The 23,658-nt window shown below is 39.3% G+C and overlaps 1 protein-coding gene across 1 annotated transcript in view; it reads right to left on the bottom strand.

Annotated features, from left to right (window-relative positions):
* The window catches only part of mtmr10 (myotubularin related protein 10), a 54,993-nt gene that overhangs the window by 25,558 nt on the left and 5,777 nt on the right, over window positions 1-23,658 (bottom strand). The window contains exons 3-5 of the mRNA XM_051644285.1: window positions 16,361-16,497; window positions 14,386-14,458; window positions 6,319-6,461 (exon numbers count right to left, since the gene is read on the bottom strand). Of these exons, the coding sequence (XP_051500245.1) occupies window positions 6,319-6,461; window positions 14,386-14,458; window positions 16,361-16,497 (353 nt within the window). The remainder of the gene's footprint in view (window positions 1-6,318; window positions 6,462-14,385; window positions 14,459-16,360; window positions 16,498-23,658) is intronic.

The following is a 23,658-nucleotide window of genomic DNA, read 5'->3' as shown; positions in this document are numbered from 1 at the left end:
CAGGTATGGGGCTTTTAGTCGGGCGCTGGCTCAAAATGGAGCGAGGGCGATCCGGCTGTGACATACTCTGTTTGGCCATAATGTGTCTCATAGCCTGTGACTGCTGCTGAGTCATGACGTAAAGCTCAGCAAACTTATTCACAACAAAGTGGCTTTTTCCTTATCGCTCATTTCTGTGAGGGTCAGCCATATACAGTATGTCGATCCAGAACTGCCAGGACTTGCCGATGGCCTGCGCAATGACTTTCGTGGCATGCAGCGCTAATTCTGTAGTGGTGCGGAGCTCTTTGAATGTCTCTGGATCGAAGCCGTGCTCAAGCTTGGCTTGAAATACCCGGAGCACCGCGTGGTGTGCTGATCCCACTTGTCCTGCCGCTGAGTAAGCTTTTCCCATCAGTCAGGTGGGAAAAGCTTTTCCCATCAGTGTGGACGTTTGTCGACACGGTTTGGAAGGATGTATGGGTTGTGATTTCCACAGCCTGTTACTCACTGGGCAGAGGTGTGCCTCTACCGCCTCCTGGCATAACCGTTTTCTTCCCCGTGATCCACATTAAAGAGGATGACATCACTGCGCGATCGTAGAAGCACACGCTAGGACTTGGAAAGTTCCTTATGAACTTCAGGGAAGGATGGGGCAGATTTGCGGAACGCTGCCATTTGACGGCGTCCAAACTGCTGGAACCATTCATCGAGGCGAGACTGTTCAGGTTCCTCTGGGGGAGACCACTCAAGGTGACGCTCTTTGACCGCCCTGGTAAGGACCCGGAGCATCTCCCCATCAGTGGTGCATGCACGTTCCTCACCCTCGCTAAGGGGAGGGGCGGCAGCATCATCCACTGACCACTCACCTGATGCAGCGAGAGACATGATGACATCGTCATATTAAAAGACGCAAACACGTAAGTGACTCTTTTAGATATATAAATTCATATATATTTATATCACACGATATACAATACACAATATACAATTGCTTTGCAAGGATATATAAACCCTGCTGAAGCGCTGCGGGGAATCAGGATGCTGAGGCCCGTTCACCAGCAAAGCGTCAACCGGCGAGGCGGTGTGATGTTCGCTGGAACACTGCAGGGGAGCGGAAAGTTTTCCCATGAAGATTCTGCCCGCTAACTCATGTAAATAGATGGCTAAGGTAGAGGGCTTCTAGTCAAGCGCTGTCTTGAAGGAAGAAATTGAGGAAATGGTGTTTGTGCACCTGTTTTTATAGCGGACAGTTTCGCACCAAAACAGGCGGGGCTCAAACCATAGCCAATATTAGAATATTGGCGTTATTGTAGAGAGGTTTCAACTAGGTCATGTAAGAAGGCACTCCCCATATGCGTAGCTACACAATGTCAAGTGTACCGAGTCGTAAGGGAACTCTGGAAGCGTAAATGAAAACTGCGAGCAGTGCATTCGTAAGTCCTGATCAGTGAACTAAAGCAAAGAATTTCATTAACAAAGTATGCAGTTTATTTGAAGACCAAGTGTAAATTTTGCCTTTGAATTTATTTTTTTCAGTTTCCATTTGCTTTTATTCATTCTCAGTTTATATTTTTATTTGTTTTTCGAAAAGTTACATTCAAAACAACTGGAACAAAAGTAATCCCATAGTTATGCACCTCTGACAGTCACTGAGTCAGGAGCACAATGTGGAATGTTCGTTTTACACAAAGTTTCTGGTTGCCAGGCACCAGCAGCTGTTGTGAAGCAACAGGATGGGATTGTAGGCCGGTGTGAGTCACAGAGCTTGGAGTTCATTGCATGATCAGATCAGCTTGTATAAAGACCTCTTTTTATCTGCTTTATGGTGCAGATATAACGGAAGGGAGAGACATTCCTCAACAGAGCATGCTTTATTTTATGAGGCACAGAGCCACTAAAGGTTTTGGTGGAAACATCAAACACTACAAAGTTTCACTGCAGTGCATTTTTTTGCCTTTTAAGTCTATCTTTGGGGAAAAGTAAAAAAAAAAGACATAATTAAGATGTACTGTAAAATGTCTGCATGACCAGACAAATATTCTTAAAAGGTGTAGAGAACATAGTATCTGCACTAAAGTTCACTGAGGGCAAGTCCAAATTGATGATCTAAAATAAGAAAAATTGTACAGCAATGGTAAGATTTGGTAATGTTTTTTTAAACGTGAAGTGTATCATTTCTGTCACTAATGTCACCTAATCTAATTGCAAAGATTGACATAGAATGATATATTCTAGGGATGCTCCAATCGATCGGCCACAGATTGGTAAAATATTTTGTTAGCCTATACTTGTTTTAAAGTCTTATTTAAAAGAAAAAAAAAATTTTAATAAAACTTTTACACTTTTTAAAGAGCACCTATTATGGCTTTTCAAATATTACCTTTCATGTAGTGTTATATAGTTGTTTGTGAATGTAAAAAATTCTGCAAAGTTTAAAAAAATCAAAGTGCACGACAAATGGAGTTATTGACTCCCAAAAGAACGAACCGATTCTGAACACCTGAAACGAGTAGTTAGTAATTTCAGACTTACTTCCTGTACTAACCTACATAATTTGGTAACAAAAAACCCACCTCTGGTCTTCATTGGCTGCTCGTGAATAGCTTTGACCCGCCTTCAAACACTACACTAAGCGGTAGACCAATCACAACAGACTGGGACATCTGACCAATCAGAGCAGAGTAGGCTCTCTGAAAGGAGTTTAGAATGAATCCTACAGAACGGATCATTGAACGAGTCGTTTTTGACACTGGGAAAAAAAGTAATGCTGCAAATTATGAGCAAATTAATGTGTTTTTTGACCTTGGATGCATGTAAATCTATTGTATGATACCTTTAAAACAAAATTAGGCACATTTAAAAACCATAATAGGTGCTCTTTAAAATTTTTGTCAGCAAAAACTAGGCAAAGTGATATTACTGGGAAAAGGAAAATGTAATTAATCGTGACAGTGTGCAGAAAGATTATATATCACCAGTTATGACAGAGATCCTGATAAAAAGTGAAATGATCGGTATAGGCCAATCAGGTGACATGAAGATCTGTGACTGGTATCGGCTGTAAAAATTCTGATCGGAGCATCCCTAATTTTTTCATACAAGTAAAACTAAACCTTAAACGTAAACCTAACCCATAGTGTTATAAAAAGCAAATGTGACATGAAAAAACAGATGATGTGTTTAAGGTTAGTGCTCTATCAAGTTTTAAACCAACGAAACCTACGTCCCTACACTAAACAAACAGATAGTTTCATAAAAAGCAAATGTGACATGAAAAATGCAATTGCTGAAGCAACCACATCATTTTGTGGTGCTTTTATGACACTTTCAGCTCACGCGTCGACTCATACCGCGGTTTGCAATGCAAGTGCACGGCTTGGTTCAGTTGAGCTACCACGCAACTTGATCACATTTAAACAAGCTTGTAAATGTAGTTGGTCATGTAAGGCAAACGTTAAAATATATTGCCTTAAAAGTCATGCACTACAGTAAAAGTGTTGTGTGAGGATCAGGGCGAAAAGTGTTTGTTTATGATAATCTGCCATTTTAATCATGATGTTTGTGAAAGTTAATAAAAGTCGTTGTTGTAGCTCCTCTAGTGCTCATTTCACCAGAAAAATGCCGTGCTAATTACAATCAATGACGTAAAAATCATTTTGCTAAATGTAGGTATAGTATATACTATAGTGATTCCATTAGACCAGGTTGAATTTTTGAGCGGAATCAATCTACGAATCGCTTACTTACAGTTGCTTTTGTACATTAAACCTGCATATGAGGAAGTATTATTTAACATCAAAAAATTACATGCTTCACCTTTAAGAATGGCTATTTGTGTCCCATACAGTTGAAGTCAGAAGTTTACATACACCTTAGCCAAATAAATTTAAACTCAGTTTTTCACAATTCCTGACATTTAATCGTAGAAAACATTCCCTGTCTTAGGTCAGTTAGGATCATTATTTTAAGAATGTGAAATGTGGGGACCTGGTTAGCTCAGCGAGTATTGACGCTGACTACCACCCCTGGAGTCGGGAGTTCAATTCCAGGGTGTGCTGAGTGACTCCAGCCAGGTCTCCTAAGCAACAAAATTGGCCCTGTTGCTAGGGAGGGTAGTGTCACATGGGGTAACCTCGTCGTGGTCACGATTAAGTGGTTCTCACTCTCAATGGGGCGCATGGTATGTTGGGCATGGATCGCAGAGAGTAGCACGAGCCTCCCGTGCTGCGAGTCACCGCGGTGTCGTGCACAACGAGCCACGTGATAAGATGCGCAGATTGATGGTCTCAGAAGCAGAGGCAACTGAGACTTGTCCTCCACCACCTGGATTGAGGTGAATAACGTGCCACCTTGAGGACCTACTAAGTAGTGGGAATTGGGCATTCCAAATTGGGAGAAAAGGGGATTAAAAAAAAAGAAAAATAAAGTGAAATGTCAGAACAATAGTAAAGAAAATGATATATTTCAGCTTTTATTTCTTTCATCACATTCCCAGTGGGTCAGAAGTTTTCATACACTTTGTTAGTATTTGGTAGCATTGTCTTTAAATGATTTAACTTGGGTCAAACGTTTTGGGTAGCCTTCCACAAGATTCTCACAATAAGTTGCTGGAATTTTGTCCCATTCCTCAAGACAGAACTGGTGTTACTGAGTCAGGTTTGTAGGCCTCCTTGCTCGCACATGCTTTTTCAGTTCTGCCCACAAATTTTCAACTGGAATGAGGTCAGGGTTTTGTGATGGCCACTCCAATATCTTGACTTTGTTGTCCTTAAGCCATTTTGCATCAACTTTGGATGTATGCTTGGGTTCATTTGGAAGACCCATTTTCGACCAAGCTTCAACTTCCTGGCAGGTGTCTTGAGAAGTTACTTCAATATATCCACATAATTTTCCTTCCTCATGATGCCATCAGAAGACATTTCTCCAAAAAGTAAGATCTTTATCCCCATGTGCACTTGCACACTGTAGTCTGGCTTTTTTATGGCAGTTTGGAGCAGTGGCTTCTTCCTTGCTGAGCAGCCTTTCTGGTTATGACGATATAGGACTCGTTTTTACTGTGGATATAGATACTAGTCTACCTGTTTCCTCTAACATCTTCACAAGGTCCTTTGCTGTTGTTCTGGGATTGATTTGCACTTTACGCACCGATCTACATTCATCTCTAGGAGGCAGAATGAGTCTCCTTCCTGAGTGGTATGATAGCTGCATGGCTCCATGGTGTTTATACTTGTATACTATTGTTTGTACAGATGAACGTGGTACTTTCAGCATTTGGAAATTGCTCCCAATGATGAGCCAGACTTGTGGAGTTCCACAATTTTTTTTTTCTGACGTCTTAGCTGATTTCTTTTGATTTCTCCATGATATCAAGAAAAGAGGCACTGAGTTAAGGTAGGCCTTGAAATACATCCACAGGTACACCTCCAATTCAGTACACCTCCTATCAGAAGCTAATTGGCTAAAAGCTTGACATCGTTTTCTGTAATTTTCCAAGCTGCTTAAAGGCACAATTAACTTTGTGTATGTAAACTTATGACCCACTGGAACTGTGATATAGTCAATTAAAAGTGAAACAATCTATCTTTAAACAATTGTTGGAAATATTACTTGTGTCATGCACTAAGTAGATGTCCTAAACAACTTGCCAAAATTATAGTTTGCTAATATTAGACCTGTGGAGTGGTAAAAAATTAGTTTTAATGACTTCAGCCTAAGTGTATGTAAACATCTGACTTCAACTGTAAGTAAATGAGGAGGTATAGCAGCTCATTACAGGATTTCAGTAGGTTCAGTGTCTACCAGACAGAGGGTGGATGAAATAAACACCACCTGAGTGAAGAAACAAACTATAATCCCCTCATCCTACAACCTCTCAGTAGGCGAGAGGAGGGGACTAGAGGAGACTTGACTTCTTCCTAAAAACACCACAGGCCTAGAGTTCTAGGAAAAGTTTCTTCACAGCTCTTGCTTAAGTGGGGTACTGACAAAACAAAATGATGAAAGCTAAATTTTTGTAGAAAACCCCATACACAAACAGGCTAAACCCAAACACCTATCAAAAAATCAACACAATTCACAATTTCACTTCATTACAGGGTTGGATCCAAAAACATGCAGGAATTCCACATACTTGTTTACAATTTTACTTCAGAGGGGAAAAAAAACAGTCAGACTTCAGCAGGGGAGCTGCAGTAAAAACCATTAACTCATAATCCTCTCTCAGATTAATCCACAATCGCCTGAGATGTTGGGGTGTGTTGTGCGAGTGTGTTTGGGCGCAAGACACTGTGAGGCTAATTCCTCATGTATGTGTGTGTGTGTGTGTGTGTGTTGTACCTTTTTAGTACTCTCAGGTCCAGCCTCATCGAAGCGGAAGCGGATAATGCGGAAGTCTTTGCAGTACAGGATGAGCTCAGTGGGGTTAAACTTCAGCTTCTGATTGGATCCTAAAATCTTCTGCTTTCCTTTGGCATCATTAACTACAAAGACACATGCACAGTTTTTTTGGTCATTTTGTCACTATTATTGAAACAGGTTGTGAAAGGAGAGTGAAACGGGATCGAGATGTGACACGAACCAGACTTGAACTCATGATGCTTGCATGAGCATCACTGCTTAATGTGTTGTAGCATGTGTACTATTCACTAAGCCAAGGCTCCATCCACTCACAGAACTAATCTCAATATTAGATCGCACATGTGCTGGTGAGCAGAGGAGTTTAATCTGTATTATGTGTAATCCATATTATGTAATATTTAAACAGACTGAATGCATAAAAAATGACCACGTCCAGATTTGAAACTAGTAATAAATAACTGAAAAAAGATGAAGGCAGTTCTCCTTCCCTAAGGTAACTAACAAATAATGACCTCTTTATAAAATGGAATTAACTTTTGTAGTTCTAAAGCAGGGGTTTTCAATGTCTTAACAGTCTTAACCCCCTGTTGAAAAATTTACAAGACTGCACCCCCCTTAAGACACCCACCATTTTTTTTTTATATATACACACAATAATGTTGTATAGGCCATGTGGTGATGGGGGCATGGCTGAGCGATGTCTGTGGAGAGCGAGCTGTTTTGTGTTTGCAGTGAGAGCTGAGAGAGATTTAAAGGGCAATCCAGACCGCCGGAGGGGAGAGAGAGTTGCACGCAGCAGTGTGTTCATGTGTGTGGCCATTGTGTTGAAGCTGGAAAGCATTCTGGAGTTTGTGTGGGAAATAAAAACGCATGTTGAATTGTTACCAGTCTCCCGGTTCCTCCTTGAGAGAGTTAAAAAAACGCTGTCACAGTGGTGCCGAAACCCGAGGAGGAGGAAACTTTTCTATTAATAATATGAAACCATATTTTTCATTATCTTTTATTTAAAATACATGTTTGTCCTAATGACAATGGGATTACTTAACTGTTTTTTGCCTATATTTGTGATAAACTGGCATCATATGCGCCAGTCTCACTCTCTATGTGAAACTGCCTTGTCACAAGCACATGAAGACACGTCAACCCGATATCGTGTTGAACTTGTAATAATGGACACATCGTGATTTTGTTCTACATGTTTTTTGATTTTTCTACGTCTGTGCTGCCACATGAGTTCTGAGAAAATCCTTTATGCTTCCTAGATAAACTTGCGCAGCTAAGTTTCCACTGAGGTGGAATTCGGAAGACGACGTGAGTCGCAACAGATGTACTTAGTTGATAGTTTATATGTCATTTTATTTGCTCACGTGTCTTACATTCTCAGCGAGTATCATTCGTACAATATGAATTTAACCATGTATTATGCTGGAGTTCCTAAAAAAAAAAAGTTACCGGCCAAATGGCAAGTTGATTCCTCCTGGAACTCCGGTATTGTTTCTCCCTCGATATACCACGTCTACCGAGGCAGAATATTGGTATAAATGAAGAGACAGAGCTATATGGTGTTACAATAGGTTTGCGAGTGCACAGAACACGTTCTGAGTACCCACACACAATGTCTGTCTTAACTGTTACCAGAGTCTTGCAGATCCAGCGCAGGTCCTACCTGATGTCCGACTCTCACTACTACGTGTTGCTGAGTGAGGACAACTAACTGCAGCCTGTGCCAGCCAGATATCACCTCAGTCTACTCTCTACAGATGGACATCACAGAGGATGAACTGATGCCAGCTCCAACTGTAAGACATGGAATACTTCACTGGATACTGCCTGAACCTTGGATTTAAGATAAACTTCACCAGAAATTAATTTGCTACAAGCTTAGTCAAACTGCAGTGCACCTCAATGACCTCTGCCTGCATCACCTTGGTCATAGGATGGACTACTCTTAAAATGGAATACATAGATAATAAATAAATTAGACTTTATTCATTAATCTTACAGTTCATAATTCAAGTCTTTTTGTTTAAACATTGGCCCCTAACATTTACTTAATTTACTAATTTTAAACCATGACTTGTACTACACATAAATAACTAATATTGGCATTATATTCATGCTGTTTAACCAGAGGGGAACTGGCCTCCACAGTGAGCTTCTGGTTTCACCAAAGATATTTTTCTCCATTAACCAACATCTTATGGAGTTTTGTGTTCCAATTTACAATCATGTTGTTTATTAAACCGCACTATTAAGACATTACTATTACCATTACTAAGACATTACAGCTTCTTTTTCTTTTAAAGCACAATTTTCTGTAAAGCTGCTTTGAAATGATGTGTGTTGTGAAAAGCGCTATACAAATACAAATTACTTGACTTTGAGCGAGAGCAGGGATATTTCACATCCAGTTTTGTGCAAGAGTAAAGGAAATCCGTCTGTGAGAGGAGAGTTTTGCTCTCACGCAACCGGTACATGGATGCAGTCTCGCATGACATGCATGTGCTCTCGACATTTAACAGTATTATAACGCCATAGAACTATGGCCTATTAAGCTAGACTATGGTCTATTAATTTTTTAATTTTCATTTATCCTCACAATACATTTTATTGTATTTATTTATCTTACATAAGTGGCAATCCAGCGCTGGAATGTTTTATTTTGATGAAGAGGGCACGTTGCGGATCAAGCCCTTTAAAGTTTAAATTTTGATTGGCTGTCAATATTTTTATCATTCATCAGCTGGAAAAAAAAAAGAAAATCTATTAAAAATAAATAAATCGCTCTAAAAGTGATCCTAACGATACGATTCCTCTGTGTTGTTATCGTCATAGTTGTTGTGTGGTCTCAGCTATACTCTTAGAATTAGAACGATTTTCAAAAATGTATAGTTTTCGTTTTCATGTTAATGGGCCTTTAGTTAAACAATGTTACAAGGAATATTTCGGGTTCAATACAGCCACAAACACACTATTGCTAAATACAGTTGTTAGTTCACTTTTGAGTGCTTAAAGGTGCTTTAAGCAATTTTAGCCGTCTTCCATGAGACTGAGCCATTAGATTAGCCAAGCCCCCTCTTTCCAAAATCCTGCACACCAAAGATACCAAATGAGCTTTATTGAGACAGAAATCACGCAGAAACGGTTGTTAAAAACAACAGCAGCAAAATAGCGCCCTCAACAGACAACTGTTATAAAAATGGCAGGAAATCTAAATCATTTGCTGCAACTACAACACTGTGAGAACCTGCAGTATGACTGAGAGGTCAAAAGTGTCATAGTCCACAGCCCGCAGACATATTTTTGTTTGCTGTGAGATTTTAGAGTGGTCACAGAGAAAGGTGAGATATCTTACAACACTTAATACAACATAATATCTCTCAGGGAGTAGGAAAAATTTTGTCTAACTTTCCATGAAAAAAATTGCTTATAGCACCTTAAATACTGTTCTGTACACACACAGTCCGGTACTTTACGGGAGTGACAACCGTATTCTGCAACCGAATTAACTCTTGGAGAGAAAAAAAAAAAAAAAAAACAGGTAGTGACAACCGCATTTTCGTAAATTCCACGTAGTGTGTAGAGAATTGAACTGAACAACTAGTTGTTAATGATGTGATCAATAGCGTGTATGTTACGTCCGTCTTCTCCTGGTGCAAATCACACAAACAGGTATTCATTCATACATTCCAGTCTCTCTTCACTGTAGTTCCTCTCATCAGCCCCTTCGTCTCAGTGTAAGTCATCACAGTCAATACATTACAGTACAGAGAACGTGCGCTGTTTCACAGCAGCCACATGGTGAGCATAAACAAAACATGACAACTCTGTCGATGGCAAATATCCAAACATTGCCGTATACGTAACTAGCGGATAATCTCTTTGTTCAAAAATTGCGGGAATAACTTCCTGTATTCCGTACAACATGCTGTGGTAAAAACGCTGTACCGCCAGTAAATCCCTGTTTTTACTAGGGATGTGCGAGACTGTCAACTATTCGACTAAACGGTTTGGATGCTGCTAGTCGACACTGGAATTACTAGTCGGTTAATATTTCCCCCCATTAAACTGATCATAATTTTTACACATTTACGTTTGGCTTTATATTTTTACAGAGGCTGCACTAAAATTACTGTCATATTAATGTTACATATTTTAAATAAAAAAAAAAAATTAAAAAAAAAAAAAGAGGGATTTCTGGAGCAGATACAGAGTTTAATTTCACCTCAGGCTGTGTGTGCTTCTTCCCTCTCTCACTCGTGGCACGTGCAGGAAAATGTCCTCTCGCTAGACAAGCAAACTCAGCAAAGTAGTTATGAAATCACTTCGGTGGTGCGGGAATCGGCTTTCCAAACGTTTGAAAGTCCCTAAGGATGTTTTCACATTTGAGTTTTCTTTACATCTGTGCATTTTCCGCTGAGCGGGCTTTTTCAAGCGCAGGACAGGCACCTCAGGTGAGTCAAGTCCCGTCTTTCACCAGACCATGTTGACGGGTTAATTTTACTCATCAAAAAAATTATGCTTTTGAGTTAGTAGCCTAGAAAATAACTGTTTTAGATTAGGTATGCCATTTTTTAATCTGCTGATTAAGAAGGCTATCTTTAACAAGGTGCCGACTGCTTAACAGGTTAACCTATCTTTTATTCTGTGTGCACGTCATGTTTAGAATACATCAGGTTTATTATAGGCTACATCAAAGGTCTATTTTTTCTATCAGTTCATCGTAACTGTTATTGGTTGACGTTCTTTACCGAACAGCTGTCATATTAGATCAATGGTTAATGCACGACTGCACGTCCTGAAATACGCGAAACTTTTCAGAGCATTTTTTTCTCTCTCATAGATTTGGCTTAGTCTACCTGTTAATTATTTTCAACAATGTCCTGACTGTTTTAATATGTCAAGTAACTTTTACTTGGTGATTTCTGTTTAGAACAAGCTTTTAATGGTTGTTCCATTGATCCTGCACTATTCAATTGTTTTCAATAAATATGCCTGATAAATATTCGTTAATGTTGATTCAGTGAATGCATGTCATGTTCTATATTTAATGTACAATGATCATTATTCAAGGCGAGCAAGTCCAGTGGAATTTAGCTTCGGATTTGGAACAGATCAAGTATTTTAAATGGGTCACAAACACACTTTTTTTTTTTTTTTTACTGTTTTCTGAAAGTTGGTTTCTCTTTAGACTAGTCTGTTACAAAAATTTAAACGACAGTCAAATTAGTCGTAGCGCACATCCCTAGTTTTTACCTCATTAAAATCAAGTTGACATACACTATATTGCCAAAAGTATTCGCTCATCTGCCTTTAGACGCATATGAACTTAAGTGACATTCCATTCTTAATCCATAGGGTTTAATATGACGTCGGCCCACCCTTTGCAGCTATAACAGCTTCAACTCTTCTGGGAAGGCTTTCCACAAGGTTTAGGAGTGTGTTTATGGGAATTTTTGACCATTCTTCCAGAAGCGCATTTGTGAGGTCAAACACTGATGTTGGACGAGAAGGCCTGGCTCGCAGTCTTCGCTCTAATTCATCCCAAAGGTGCTCTATCGGGTTGAGGTCAGGACTCTGTGCAGGCCAGTCAAGTTCTTCCACACCAAACTCGCTCATCCATGTCTTTATGGACCTTGCTTTGTGCACTGGTGCGCAGTCATGTTGGAACAGGAAGGGGCCATCCCCAAACTGTTCCCACAAAGCTGGGAGCATGGAATTGTCCAAAATCTCTTGGTATGCTGAAGCATTCAGAGTTCCTTTCACTGGAACTAAGGGGCCAAGCCCAGCTCCTGAAAAACAACCCCACACCATAATCCCCCTCCACCAAACTTCACAGTTGGCACAATGCAGTCAGACAAGTACCGTTCTCCTGGCAACCGCCAAACCCAGACTCGTCCATCAGATTGCCAGATGGAGAAGAGTGATTCGTCACTCCAGAGAACGCGTCTCCACTGCTCTAGAGTCCAGTGGCGGCGTGCTTTACACCACTGCATCCAACGCTTTGCATTGCACTTGGTGATGTATGGCTTGGATGCAGCTGCTCGGCCATGGAAACCCATTCCATGAAGCTCTCTACGCACTGTTCTTGAGCTAATCTGAAGGCCACATGAACTTTGGAGGTCTGTAGCGATCGACTCTGCAGAAAGTTGGCGACCTCTGCGCACTATGCGCCTCAGCATCCGCTGACCACGCTCTGTCATTTTACGTGGCCTACCATTTCGTGGCTGAGTTGCTGTCATTCCCAATCGCTTCCACTTTGTTATAATACCACTGACAGTTGACTGTGGAATATTTAGTAGCGAGGAAATTTCACGACTGGACTTGTTGCACAGGTGGCATCCTATCACAGTACCACGCTGGAATTCACTGAGCTCCTGAGAGCGGCCCATTCTTTCACAAATGTTTGTAGAAGCAGTCTGCATGCCTAGGTGCTTCATTTTATACACCTGTGGCCATGGAAGTGATTGGAACACCTGAATTCAATTATTTGGATGGGTGAGCGAATACTTTTGGCAATATAGTGTATGTATAAATGTTTACATCTTGTAGCTATGCTTTTGAAAAGGTGTATTTTAATGTTTATGGACTGGCCCCATTCACTTCTGTTGTTTTAATTGCCTTAATGTAACTGCAATTAAAAATAAATAAATGAAGAACAAGTCAAATGTTTTTTTTTTTTTTTTTTTTTTTGAGGTAATCAACTTTGTGCAACAAATGTTGTAGATTGAGCTTAACTTGTATTAAACCTGGAACATTCCTTTAACTTACTGTTTATATACGGTACTTGGGTATAAAAGCAATATCACACTTGCAGTCGAGCTGATGTACTGAATATCAGCACGTCTGTGATTCAGTCATAGGTATGAGGCTGCAGGCCTGTCCCAAAGCATTCTTGCTTGTGTGATGTTGCTTAAGTAAGCATTAGAATATTACCATGATGTACAGCAGAAAGGAAGAAAAAGGGTAATGTTCCAGATTAACATTTGCAGTACTTGCTTTTTCTTTTTCTTTTTTAAAAAGAAACAATATTAACAGATAAGCTCTGTTGGATTTGACAATCTCTTATGTAAAGTCCACATTTTGCTTTCAGTCCTGTAATTGATACAGTTTTAAGACAGACTCAAGGCCACTATTCCAGACTGTGGGGGTCACTCTGCATGCCTTACTGACAGACTGGTGCTTCAAAGCGCTTGTTTTTGCCAAGCCTGAATCTCTTATAAAGGTCTTTTATTGAAGCCAAAAAGACGAGGGCAAAAAGCAGGCTTCATGCTTTATCTCTTTAGCAGAGCAATTCAACACCTGGGGGCTAAGTCAGCAATGAGGGGAGGGCAAGGATCTAACACAAACAAGATTAATCGTGGCCAGGCTCGGACTACAGTTTGGCAGGATGAGCTCATCTACAGCAATGCTAAAACCAGCCACCCAAACAGGTTCTGCAGCTATGCTACACTGTTACAAATGACCACATTGTTGGTGGAAAAATCCAAGCAAAAGGGGTTACAATCGTTCATCTAGGACACATGATCCTTTTTATGTTAACACAAATATTGTAGCAGTTTGTGAAAAGGAAACGAGGGATAACAAATACTCCAATAAAAAAAAGAGACAGAAAGCAGCTGGAGAAAGACATCAGAAACTAGTAAATTCATAAAGGGGCAGCTGTGAAAAACACATTTCTGGCACAGCAAACGAGGAGACAGGATAGAAGTACAGGGATAACGTATGAGGAGACATTCTATATAAAGCTACATAGGATCTGACTAATGAGAGGCCTCAAAACATGTTCATCCAGGCTATTAAAAGCATGAAAGCATAGTGTTCTGTAGGCTACATGGCTAGAGTTCTGTAGAACATTTAAGTAGATCCATATTAGTGTCCTCTGTAGTGTGCACTCACTAGAGCTTATACTGTGCCCTTAAACGTCCTGTTGAATATCAGTAGAAAAGGTCAGCAGTACAAAGTCTGAATGCAGTGCAGTGTGGCAGGTGGTCTGCAGGTGGTTGGGAAAGCGTGATGCAGGGTGTTCAGGTGCTGCAGAATTACCTGTCACTACCTGGTCCACACAAGCCAGTGGTATATCGTGGTCGCCAAGGAGGCGGTGGGTGCACTGGAACCTCTTTAAATAAAAAACAAAAAAACAAGAATCAGTTTTGATTCTTGATTAGTTTGCTTTCAATTTATACTCCCAAATGTTTTTTGACAGTTAAAGTAATAAATGTGCTTCATCTGTTAACAGCTAAACTTTATTAAAGTAAAAAATATACTTTAATAAATCGGCAATTCAGTTTACACCAACAACAGTAAATTCCATAGATTAGATGAAGTAGAAATAGATCCTTGTGGTAACAGTTGCAGGTTACCACTTTTTTTCAGTATAATGTGATATTAATAATAACTGCAATGTTAAAACAAAACATACTTCAGTAAAAAGAACCTCACATTTTATGGCTGTGGAGGAAGCCTGTGTAATTGTTGACATGTATTTTGAAGAACTGTAATAATTGACCTTCCTTCCCTTGTAAATCAGCTGTGATTGTCAACTGCCTGAAGCAGATGATTAACATGTGAAACAGCAAACTACATTAAGAGGAAGAAATGACTATACATGTTAATATGTGCAGCAGTTTTTATTGCTAAGGAAAATAACTTTTTCCATTGACATGGTCTGAAAGGTATTTTTACTTCAACAGGAGATGTTTCTAGGTAGAAGGTTAATCATTTTCCATTCTACCCTGAAAATAGCAAAGCAAGCTAAATAAAATTCAGTCATTTTTTTTTTGCCAGCAGAAGTGTTAGTCAGCAATTCCCAAAATGACTCACAATAAGGAGCAAATATAGATAAAAAATACTTCATAAAAAAGGATGGACTGGCATAAAAAAACTTCACAAAAAAATCTTACTATTATAAACATATGTATATTAATGAAGTCTTGCTTTCCCAAAAATGTATTAGGCTACTCAATTACACAGCCTATTATATTCTAAGGTTGGGTATTTAATAAGATTTACCAATTCAAGTCGGACTCAAGAGCTCTCAATTTGATTATATTCCAATTTCGATTCGATATCGATTCATTTGGGTATATTTCAGTTATAATGTCCATTTTGCTTACATATGATAGAAATTCTCTACCAGCTAATGCTGTTAATTATACAGTGGACCGTCTAAATATAAATTTTACTAATTATATTTTATTAGTTTTTCATTATTTTGTTCACATTTTAGCTTTTCTAAAAATGAACAAATCTATGTATTCTATTAGCAAATAGGATATTATATTGCATACATTATATTTTGTTACATGTTTACGGTTTACATGCTTAATTTGTACGATTTGCTATTATTTACATTGATTTGTTGAACACGTGATAAAAACTGGTACTGTCTCTTTAAGAAAACCGGCTGTTCTGTAAAAAGCGTCAGTAAATGAGCATATATTAACAAGTGTGAAGTCTTTACCTCATCCATGCTATGCATGATTAGAATTAAATGTTTATTTTTGTTGTTTTTGATAAACAACTGACTGTAAAGAACAGAAAGTGTATTAAAAGAGACATTATTCAATGACAAACGGGTTGCATTGATCTCATCTTTGGACACGCCATTGGAATGAGTCAAACAAAACTTTTACTCTCAACATGCAATGATGCTGAATGTCTTCCCCACTATATAACACAATCACTGGTGAGTGAAATCTGAAAATTTACCAACTAGTTGCCAAATATATACATTTTTTGTCGCATAGCGCAAACTTTGGTTGCAAATGCGTGTGATTTCCTCTCATTGTAGTAGAGGGTTGCACATAGAGTAAAAGATCAATCTTAGGATTTAATCATTAAGATCATTCAAATGAAGATCGCGATGCATTGGAAAATTGATATTTTTACCCAGCCCTACTATCTCACCTGCTTATTATTGTTGCATTGCCAGGCTACATGTGTATGTCTTCAGGCTTCACAATGTTTTTGGAAAATCAATGCAATCAGAGCACTGACACTCAGATAAGTCTGTGCTTACCTGTCGTGGCAAGGAATTGTGGGTAATGAAGGAAACCTTGAAGTTAGTACAGACAAGTTTCCCCCATAGGTCATCCTTACAGCTTTCTCCTCCAATGCATTTCCTCACAAAGTTCGCCTCGTTCACAACTATTTCGCCTGTAACAAGGACAAGGAAGTGTAAGAAAAAGGAAACAAACAACTGCAATCATCTGAGCAGAACATGTGTTCACTTTTTTACTCTGTTTGAACAGAGTTCAACTCGAAAGGAAAAGTATGTACTTTACAACATGGATACAATATTTAGAATATTGAATAAACAAGATATTTTGGGAAAATAGTTGTTTGTATTCTTGTAAATTACTGGGTTACTGCCATCATGTGATGTATACAGACTAAAGACTAAGGCAAGATATACTGATCCCAGCAAACTGCTGTGAAGTGTGTGAAAAAAATTACACACTACAGCTTTAAAGAGGGTCTAATGCCTGTGGCTAACATCTCTACCTCTATCTCTGGCTGAATTCCCCAGAGTAAATGGGAGACACCAGTCACACAGAAAACTCACTGAAATAAGGAAACGCACATTTTGCTCAGTTCTAAACATAGCACACTTCCTCCTCGCTTCACTTTAAGAAACATCCAGACACATTAAGAGGCAAAAAATGAAGCAAGATGTGTATATGTTTGACAAATCAAGTTGCTGAGAGGAAGAGTGAGGGAGAGGAAAACACAAACTCCAGCTGTGAGCCGTTTGTGTGTGAGCAAGGAAAGGAGGGTTTGTTAGTGCCTCTCTCTCTCTCTCTCACAGCTGGGACTGCTTTCAGAGGTTAAAGTAGGGCAGCGAGCAGGCCAACTAAGATGGCGGTTGGGCCCTATGTCAAAACAGGGAGAGCTTTTGCAGCTCAGGGGCAATATTGGTAAAAATTTCACAAAGAGATTCAAGCCACCAAAACACTAGATAGACAGCTGACATTTTAAGAATTATTATTATTTTTTTCACAAATTTATTTTTTTGAAAATTCTCCAGATTCCATGTGGCTCTGCTTGACAGCTAATGTTGGGCCATACGACCTCAGCATAAAGACCCACAATTACCCTTTGTTATCTTCTGTTTCACAAACTCACACAGACACATGCCTGCTCACAAACTGACAAATTTCACACAACTTCCTCTTTTAGTGACTGCTCCACATGCAGCCAGGCTTGCTAATGGCCATGCACTGGTCTCTATTGCTCTGCATGCCATGTGTGTGTTAACGTGTGCCTGTTCACTGCAGTTCAGGGATTAAGCAGCAGCTCAGCCTCTCTGATCTACAAGTAAACAACAGGAGATATGTCTAGACTGCTGATGAGAAAGAAATGCAGATAGCAGTGTAGACAGATGCACTATGAATACAAACAAATAATGGCACATAGCAGATACTTGAGTCTAACTTATAAACAACCAGACTGACTTTGCATAAAAGAGTCAAGAACAAATTGTATACATGTAAATGTAAAAATGTTATCAAATGTAAGTATATTTTCAAAGGAAAAAGCCACAGGCTGCACGAGAGGCTCCCTTGTATCTGAAGGCATAACAGCATGTAAATGTTACATGTTGTGCTGCTTGTTTGCAATGTAGACAGTGTAGCCAATATAGAGAGTGCAGGTAATCGCTGCAAGTCCCGTGACAAAACTACAATATTCTTGTGCCGCCCAGGAAAAACTGGAATTGTGACTGGATGGAAAATATGCCGGCCTTTGCAAGTAGAGGTTTTGATTGGTTCTGCCACTATGCACTATGTATATACACTACACATATATAACTAATATTGGCATTACATTCATGCTGTATAGCCACAGGAGAACTGGATCCCCCAGCTGAGCCTTGTTTCTCCCAAGGTTGTTTTTCTCCATAAACTAACATCTTATGAAGTTTTGTGTCCCTTGATACAATTTGGCTTGCTCACTGGTGGCCTAGAGACAATACATTTTTAAGGCATGATTTTCAAACGCATTGTTCGTTTAAATAGAAACGGACTTTTAAGTTCTAAAGTTCTGAAGGACTTTTAAGACATTTCAGCATAATTTTCTGTTAAAACACGATTCCAAGCGGATGGCCATTGGGAATCGAAAAAGTCAAGAAAGCCTAGAACTCCTCGCTGTAAAATATTAAAACTACATTTCCTCTGTATGATGCCATGGGAAAGTCTTCCAAAAGCAGTGCTTCCATTACCAATATTTCCTTTTAACAGCTTATATTTTAATGCATTTTTAATTAGTTATGTAAAATAAATATAGCCTAATATTAGCTGCATAACAGTTATTTCTGATTCGAGTGTTGTACATTTTATTCGAAATGTGGTTTATTAAAAGCATAGTTTATAGTCTTTTTAGTTCATTACTTATCCAGTTGGAGTCACCAATTCAAACACACACCAATAAAAGAGTGCGTACACACATATTTACGGCAAGTTTATTTTTTAGAAATCTAGATGTTTGGAAATTGCGTACGTTCATACAACAGGCCTCTGTGCTCTAAATCTATAACAGATTACAACATGAGCTCTAAAGGAAGTGGACAAAACCTAGACAAGCCAGGTCCAAATTCTAAGCATCATCCCCAACACGTATGACCGAAGCCAAAGCGAGCAACAGCGCGACCTTTAAAGAGAGTATGCGCATAATTACCACATCAAGTGGCTCGAATGGAGAACCCTTTAGCGCATTTAGTACAAGTGCCAGATCCCAGACCGGGAAGGTAGTGGGGCGAGAGGGTCTCAGCCGCCTCCCTCCACGCAAGAATTTAATGACCAAAGGCGTGTTTCATCAGTACACTTTGGGCAGCGTTCTTGGGCACCTTGAGCTTGGACAACAAGTGATGTTAAGGTTGTGCCTCAATCCGATCTAAACGTAATGTTAGTTGAGTTAATGGCTCAAAGCCCATGTACGTCTAAAGTATGAAGAGAGGATAGAGCACATGCTGAATAGTGTAACTGTAGGACACTGTGTCATTTAGGTCGGATCAAATTCGGCACAAGAATTCTCTCCTGTTGCATTGTGCTGCAAAAGTCACAGGTTAATGGATCTGAGCAACATAAGAGAGAGAGAGAGAGAGAGAGAGAGAGAGAGAGAGAGAGAGAAAGTGTGCATGTGTTTGTAAAAGGACACTTTTCACAAGCCAACAGCAGTGTTTTTTGTTCAAATGTTTTTTTTTTTTATTATTGAGAAATTGCACAATATGAAACAATATGTTTTTTACATTAGAGTACACCAAAGAGACACAATTTACTACAATGAGAAATAAAATGCACATAAGCAAAAAAGAAAAAATGAACAACAATAGAGAAAACAAAAAAAACAAAACAAAAACAAGGAATGTATATAAAGATACTGTAAAATAAAATGGCTGTAAATATTGCCAAACATTCCTCCCACCCATAACCATTCCCAAACACCCTTAAAGCGTGCCATCTAGTCACATACACTCACTGAGCACTTTATTAGGTACACCTGTACACCTACTTATTCATGCAATTATCTAATCACTGCTGTGTGGCAGCAGTGAAATGCATAAAATCATGCAGATACAGGTCTGGAGCTTCAGTTTATGTTCACATCAACCATCAGAATGGGGAAAAATTGTGATCTCAGTGATCTCAACCGTGGCAAGATTGCTGGTGCCAAATGGGCTGGTTTGAGTATTTCTGTACCTGCTGATCTCCTGGGATTTTCAAGCACAAGAGTTTACTTAGAATGGTGCCAAAAAAAACCAAAAAAAAAACATCCAGTGAGCAGCAACTGATGAGAGAGTTCAACGGAGAATAGCCAGACTGATTCGAGCTGACAGAAAGGCTGCGGTAACTCAGATAACCACTTTGTACAATTGTAGTGAGCAGAATAGCATCTCACAACACATCAAATCTTGAGGCAAATGGGCTACAACAGCAGAGGACCATGTCAGGCATTTTATTAGGACTATACCGTTCCTAATAAAGTGCTCAGTGAGTGTAGATTAAGGCCGTGATTCCCAACCCTGATCCTGGCGGCCCCCAACACTGCACAATTTGTATATCTCCCTTTTCTGACACAACCTATTCAGGTCTTTGAGTCTCCACTAACGAACTGATGAGCTGAATCAGGTGTGTTTAACAAGGGAGATATCCAAAATGTGTAGTGTTGGGGGGCCTCGAGGAACAGGGTTGGGAACCACTGGATTAAGGCATATAAAACATTTGTCACCATCTTACCAAATCTCTTCAAATACAGACAGCTGGTGAAATTTCAGTTAAATGAATGCCCCATTTAAATCTATCCACCACTCCCCTACACACAGGCCCAATGGTGACGAGTTCTCTCAACAAAACATGGCTGTTTACAGTCTTGAAGCGGTTCATGACTGCTCTACTAATGCGAGACATTGTTTAATACAGTTGAATAATATAAGCACTTTGAAAGCTGACACTGCATAAATTATTCCCAGAAGTGTCTCCTCGATGTGATAAGTGTCAGTCCCATGATGCAAGTTTGTCACATGGTTATGCACTGTGCCCCAAACTTCAAGGGTTCTGGACAAACATATTTCACATTTTGACAGACGCCCTTGACAAATATCTTGAACTGGATCCAATTCTAATCATAATCATATTTGGACTGTCCAAAAAGCTTATGAGTTTTAGACTGACTCTGCAACAATTTGTCTCAAATGGGATAATCACAGCTAAAAAAAATCATTATTATGTTTTGAAAGAACACAGAAGTTAAATTATTGCTCACTGAATTGACTAGTACTTTACATCTAGAGAAGATTAGGTGTACCCTAGCCGTTTGGCTCTGGAAGCATTCTTCCCCTATTTATTTTTTCTAAAGGAATTTCATAAAGTACTTTATATAAGAATTCTTAGAAGCGATGTGCACGGATAATTGTCACTTGGTTAACTGTTTGGCGCATTTCTATAGAATACTAAAATAACTATTTGGTTATTCTAAACGTGGAATACAGGTCTGCAACCCAGGTTTGGCACTTATTAAATTACATATTTTCCACTGGTTAAAAATACTAATGTTGCAGGCAGTGACACATCCATTGCAATGAATGTTCTTTATTCCCGAGTCCCAACGAATAACCATTCGTGAACCCTCGCGGTTATCCAAATATTACAAATGGTTACCACACGCATCCCCTGTTCTAAGGCCTGAATCAAACCAACTGGCTCCAAGGTAAATCACAAAATTACAAACTTTGATTTGAAGCAAAGAAAAAGTATCTGAAGACCAAAAGACAAATGTTTTAGTATGTATAGTTAACGTCTTTAATGACGGAAGGAACTACAATCTCACCAAGCACTGCAAATGACGTAACAGACTTAAAAACAATGGAAAATCATAAAACTATTGATTTAAATTTGTTGATTAGAAGTGTAAAATCAAAATAATTACAATATATTGCAAAATATTCAGTAGCGTAGGGAGACGGACTCTGCTGCACCATTCACAGTGCGTCATGGACGTAAGCGGCCGCAGCTGGACTTTTTTGCAGCCAGCTGTTTGCCACGATTCTCTTGTGGATTTTCCCCCTCAGGATCATGGGTAATGTAGTTCTTCGTGAAAAGTACCCACGCCTTTTAAAAAGTACGGAATTCCCCACGCCTTTTAAAAAGTCTTATGTAAACTTGTTTTAATGTGCAATTAAAATGTGTGTTGCTCAACTTTTTGAAAGATGGCTTTTCAACAGTTGTGAAGGGCAACATCTCTTTGGCAACGAACCAACTTCATCTGTGCATTCTCTCCATCATGGGCTACCGGTTGGGTATTTCGTTGTCCGGGCAAATACATCACTTATTGTGGGTTGTTGCAGGTTCAATGTTGGTGTTTTATTACCTTTCATCCCAGGACCCAGTTTAGCTGCTTCGGAAGGGTAATGACTTTGAATGTGTGTGAATAAATTTGTTTTGTTCCCTCCTAGGGCTGGGCGATATGAAAGATATGCATGATATATATATATTTTTTTTTTTAAATCACAATTTCCAATTACATCGTCAACCCCAAAGACAACTAAAGACATTTCTATATTAAAATTGCACTTCAAACGAAACAGCAATTAAAATAATGAAGTGGTAAAAAAAAAAAAAACAAAAACACATATTACCAACTTTCCATTTACCGTCATGCAAGTATACGTCTATGACACAGGCAGAAAATTAATCATACATATTAAGATCTAAAAACAATTCTAAATGTAAACATAATAATTATAATGATGATAACAATCACTGAAATATAAATCATGGTTCGAGGTGAATGCGTTTTTGTATTATTTTATGATTTGATCACAGATGTAAAGGCTATATATAAAGTGACCCTGGACAGTTGCGCTCAGAATGAACGAACTGCTCTGTGGAAATAAAGCGAACTGAACAGCACCTCCTGAGCTGAGATGGTCGGAGGTCATTTGCAGCATTCTTATAGGCGATACTATTCTTGCAACAAAACAAAAAAATCAGAAGACACTTTACATACGCGTTTTCCATGAGACTGCACACCTCCGAAAAAACAGCGAGTCAGACATGCTCATAGACAGCTTTTCTGTCATCTGTTCTTAAAAATATATTAAAGTGTGTTTCTTCGAGAGCATGTCTGTGTGTCTAAAAGCATTTCTTGTGTTCTTGTGAATTTGAGACACTTCCAAATTTGAGACGTCTCCCAGTTACCCACCATGCACATTATATTCTCTACCTGCAATTAAACGTCTTCTGTCAGTGCGCGTACTTTGCTGCCTGTGTAATTTGACATGTTGGTAAAGAACATCTGGCTTTCAATGCGTTATTTAGTTTCATTTATCATGGGTCGCAAACTCTTCATTAGGCAACTATTCTTTAAAGTTTTTCTTTTATCCCCTTATTCTCCCAATTTTTAATGCCCAATTCCCACTACTTAGTAGGTCCTCATGGTGACGCGGTTACTCGTTCAATCTGCGCATCTTATCACGTGGCTCGTTGTGCATGACACCGCGGAGACTCACAGCATGTGGAGGGTCGTGCTATTCTCCGCGATGCACACACAAATTAACACGCCTCATTGAGAGCGAGAACCACTCATCGCAACCATGTGAAGGTTACCCCATGTGACTCTACCCTCCCTAGCAACCGGGCCAATTTGGTTGCTTAGGAGACCTGGCTGGAGTCACTCAGCACACCCTGGATTTGAAATCACGACTCCAGGGGTGGTAGTCAGTGTCAATACTCGCTGAGCTACCCAGACCCCCTATTTAAGGCTATTATATTCGTTAGGCTGTTGTATTGATTTTGGAAGTTCCATTCATAATGTTTCCCCCTT

The sequence above is a fragment of the Myxocyprinus asiaticus genome, chromosome 2 (assembly GCF_019703515.2).
Source record: "Myxocyprinus asiaticus isolate MX2 ecotype Aquarium Trade chromosome 2, UBuf_Myxa_2, whole genome shotgun sequence".
Classification (NCBI taxonomy): Eukaryota; Metazoa; Chordata; class Actinopteri; order Cypriniformes; family Catostomidae; genus Myxocyprinus; species Myxocyprinus asiaticus.
The sequence above is the reverse complement of the archived record's forward strand: the minus strand, read 5'-3'. Positions and strand labels throughout refer to the sequence as shown.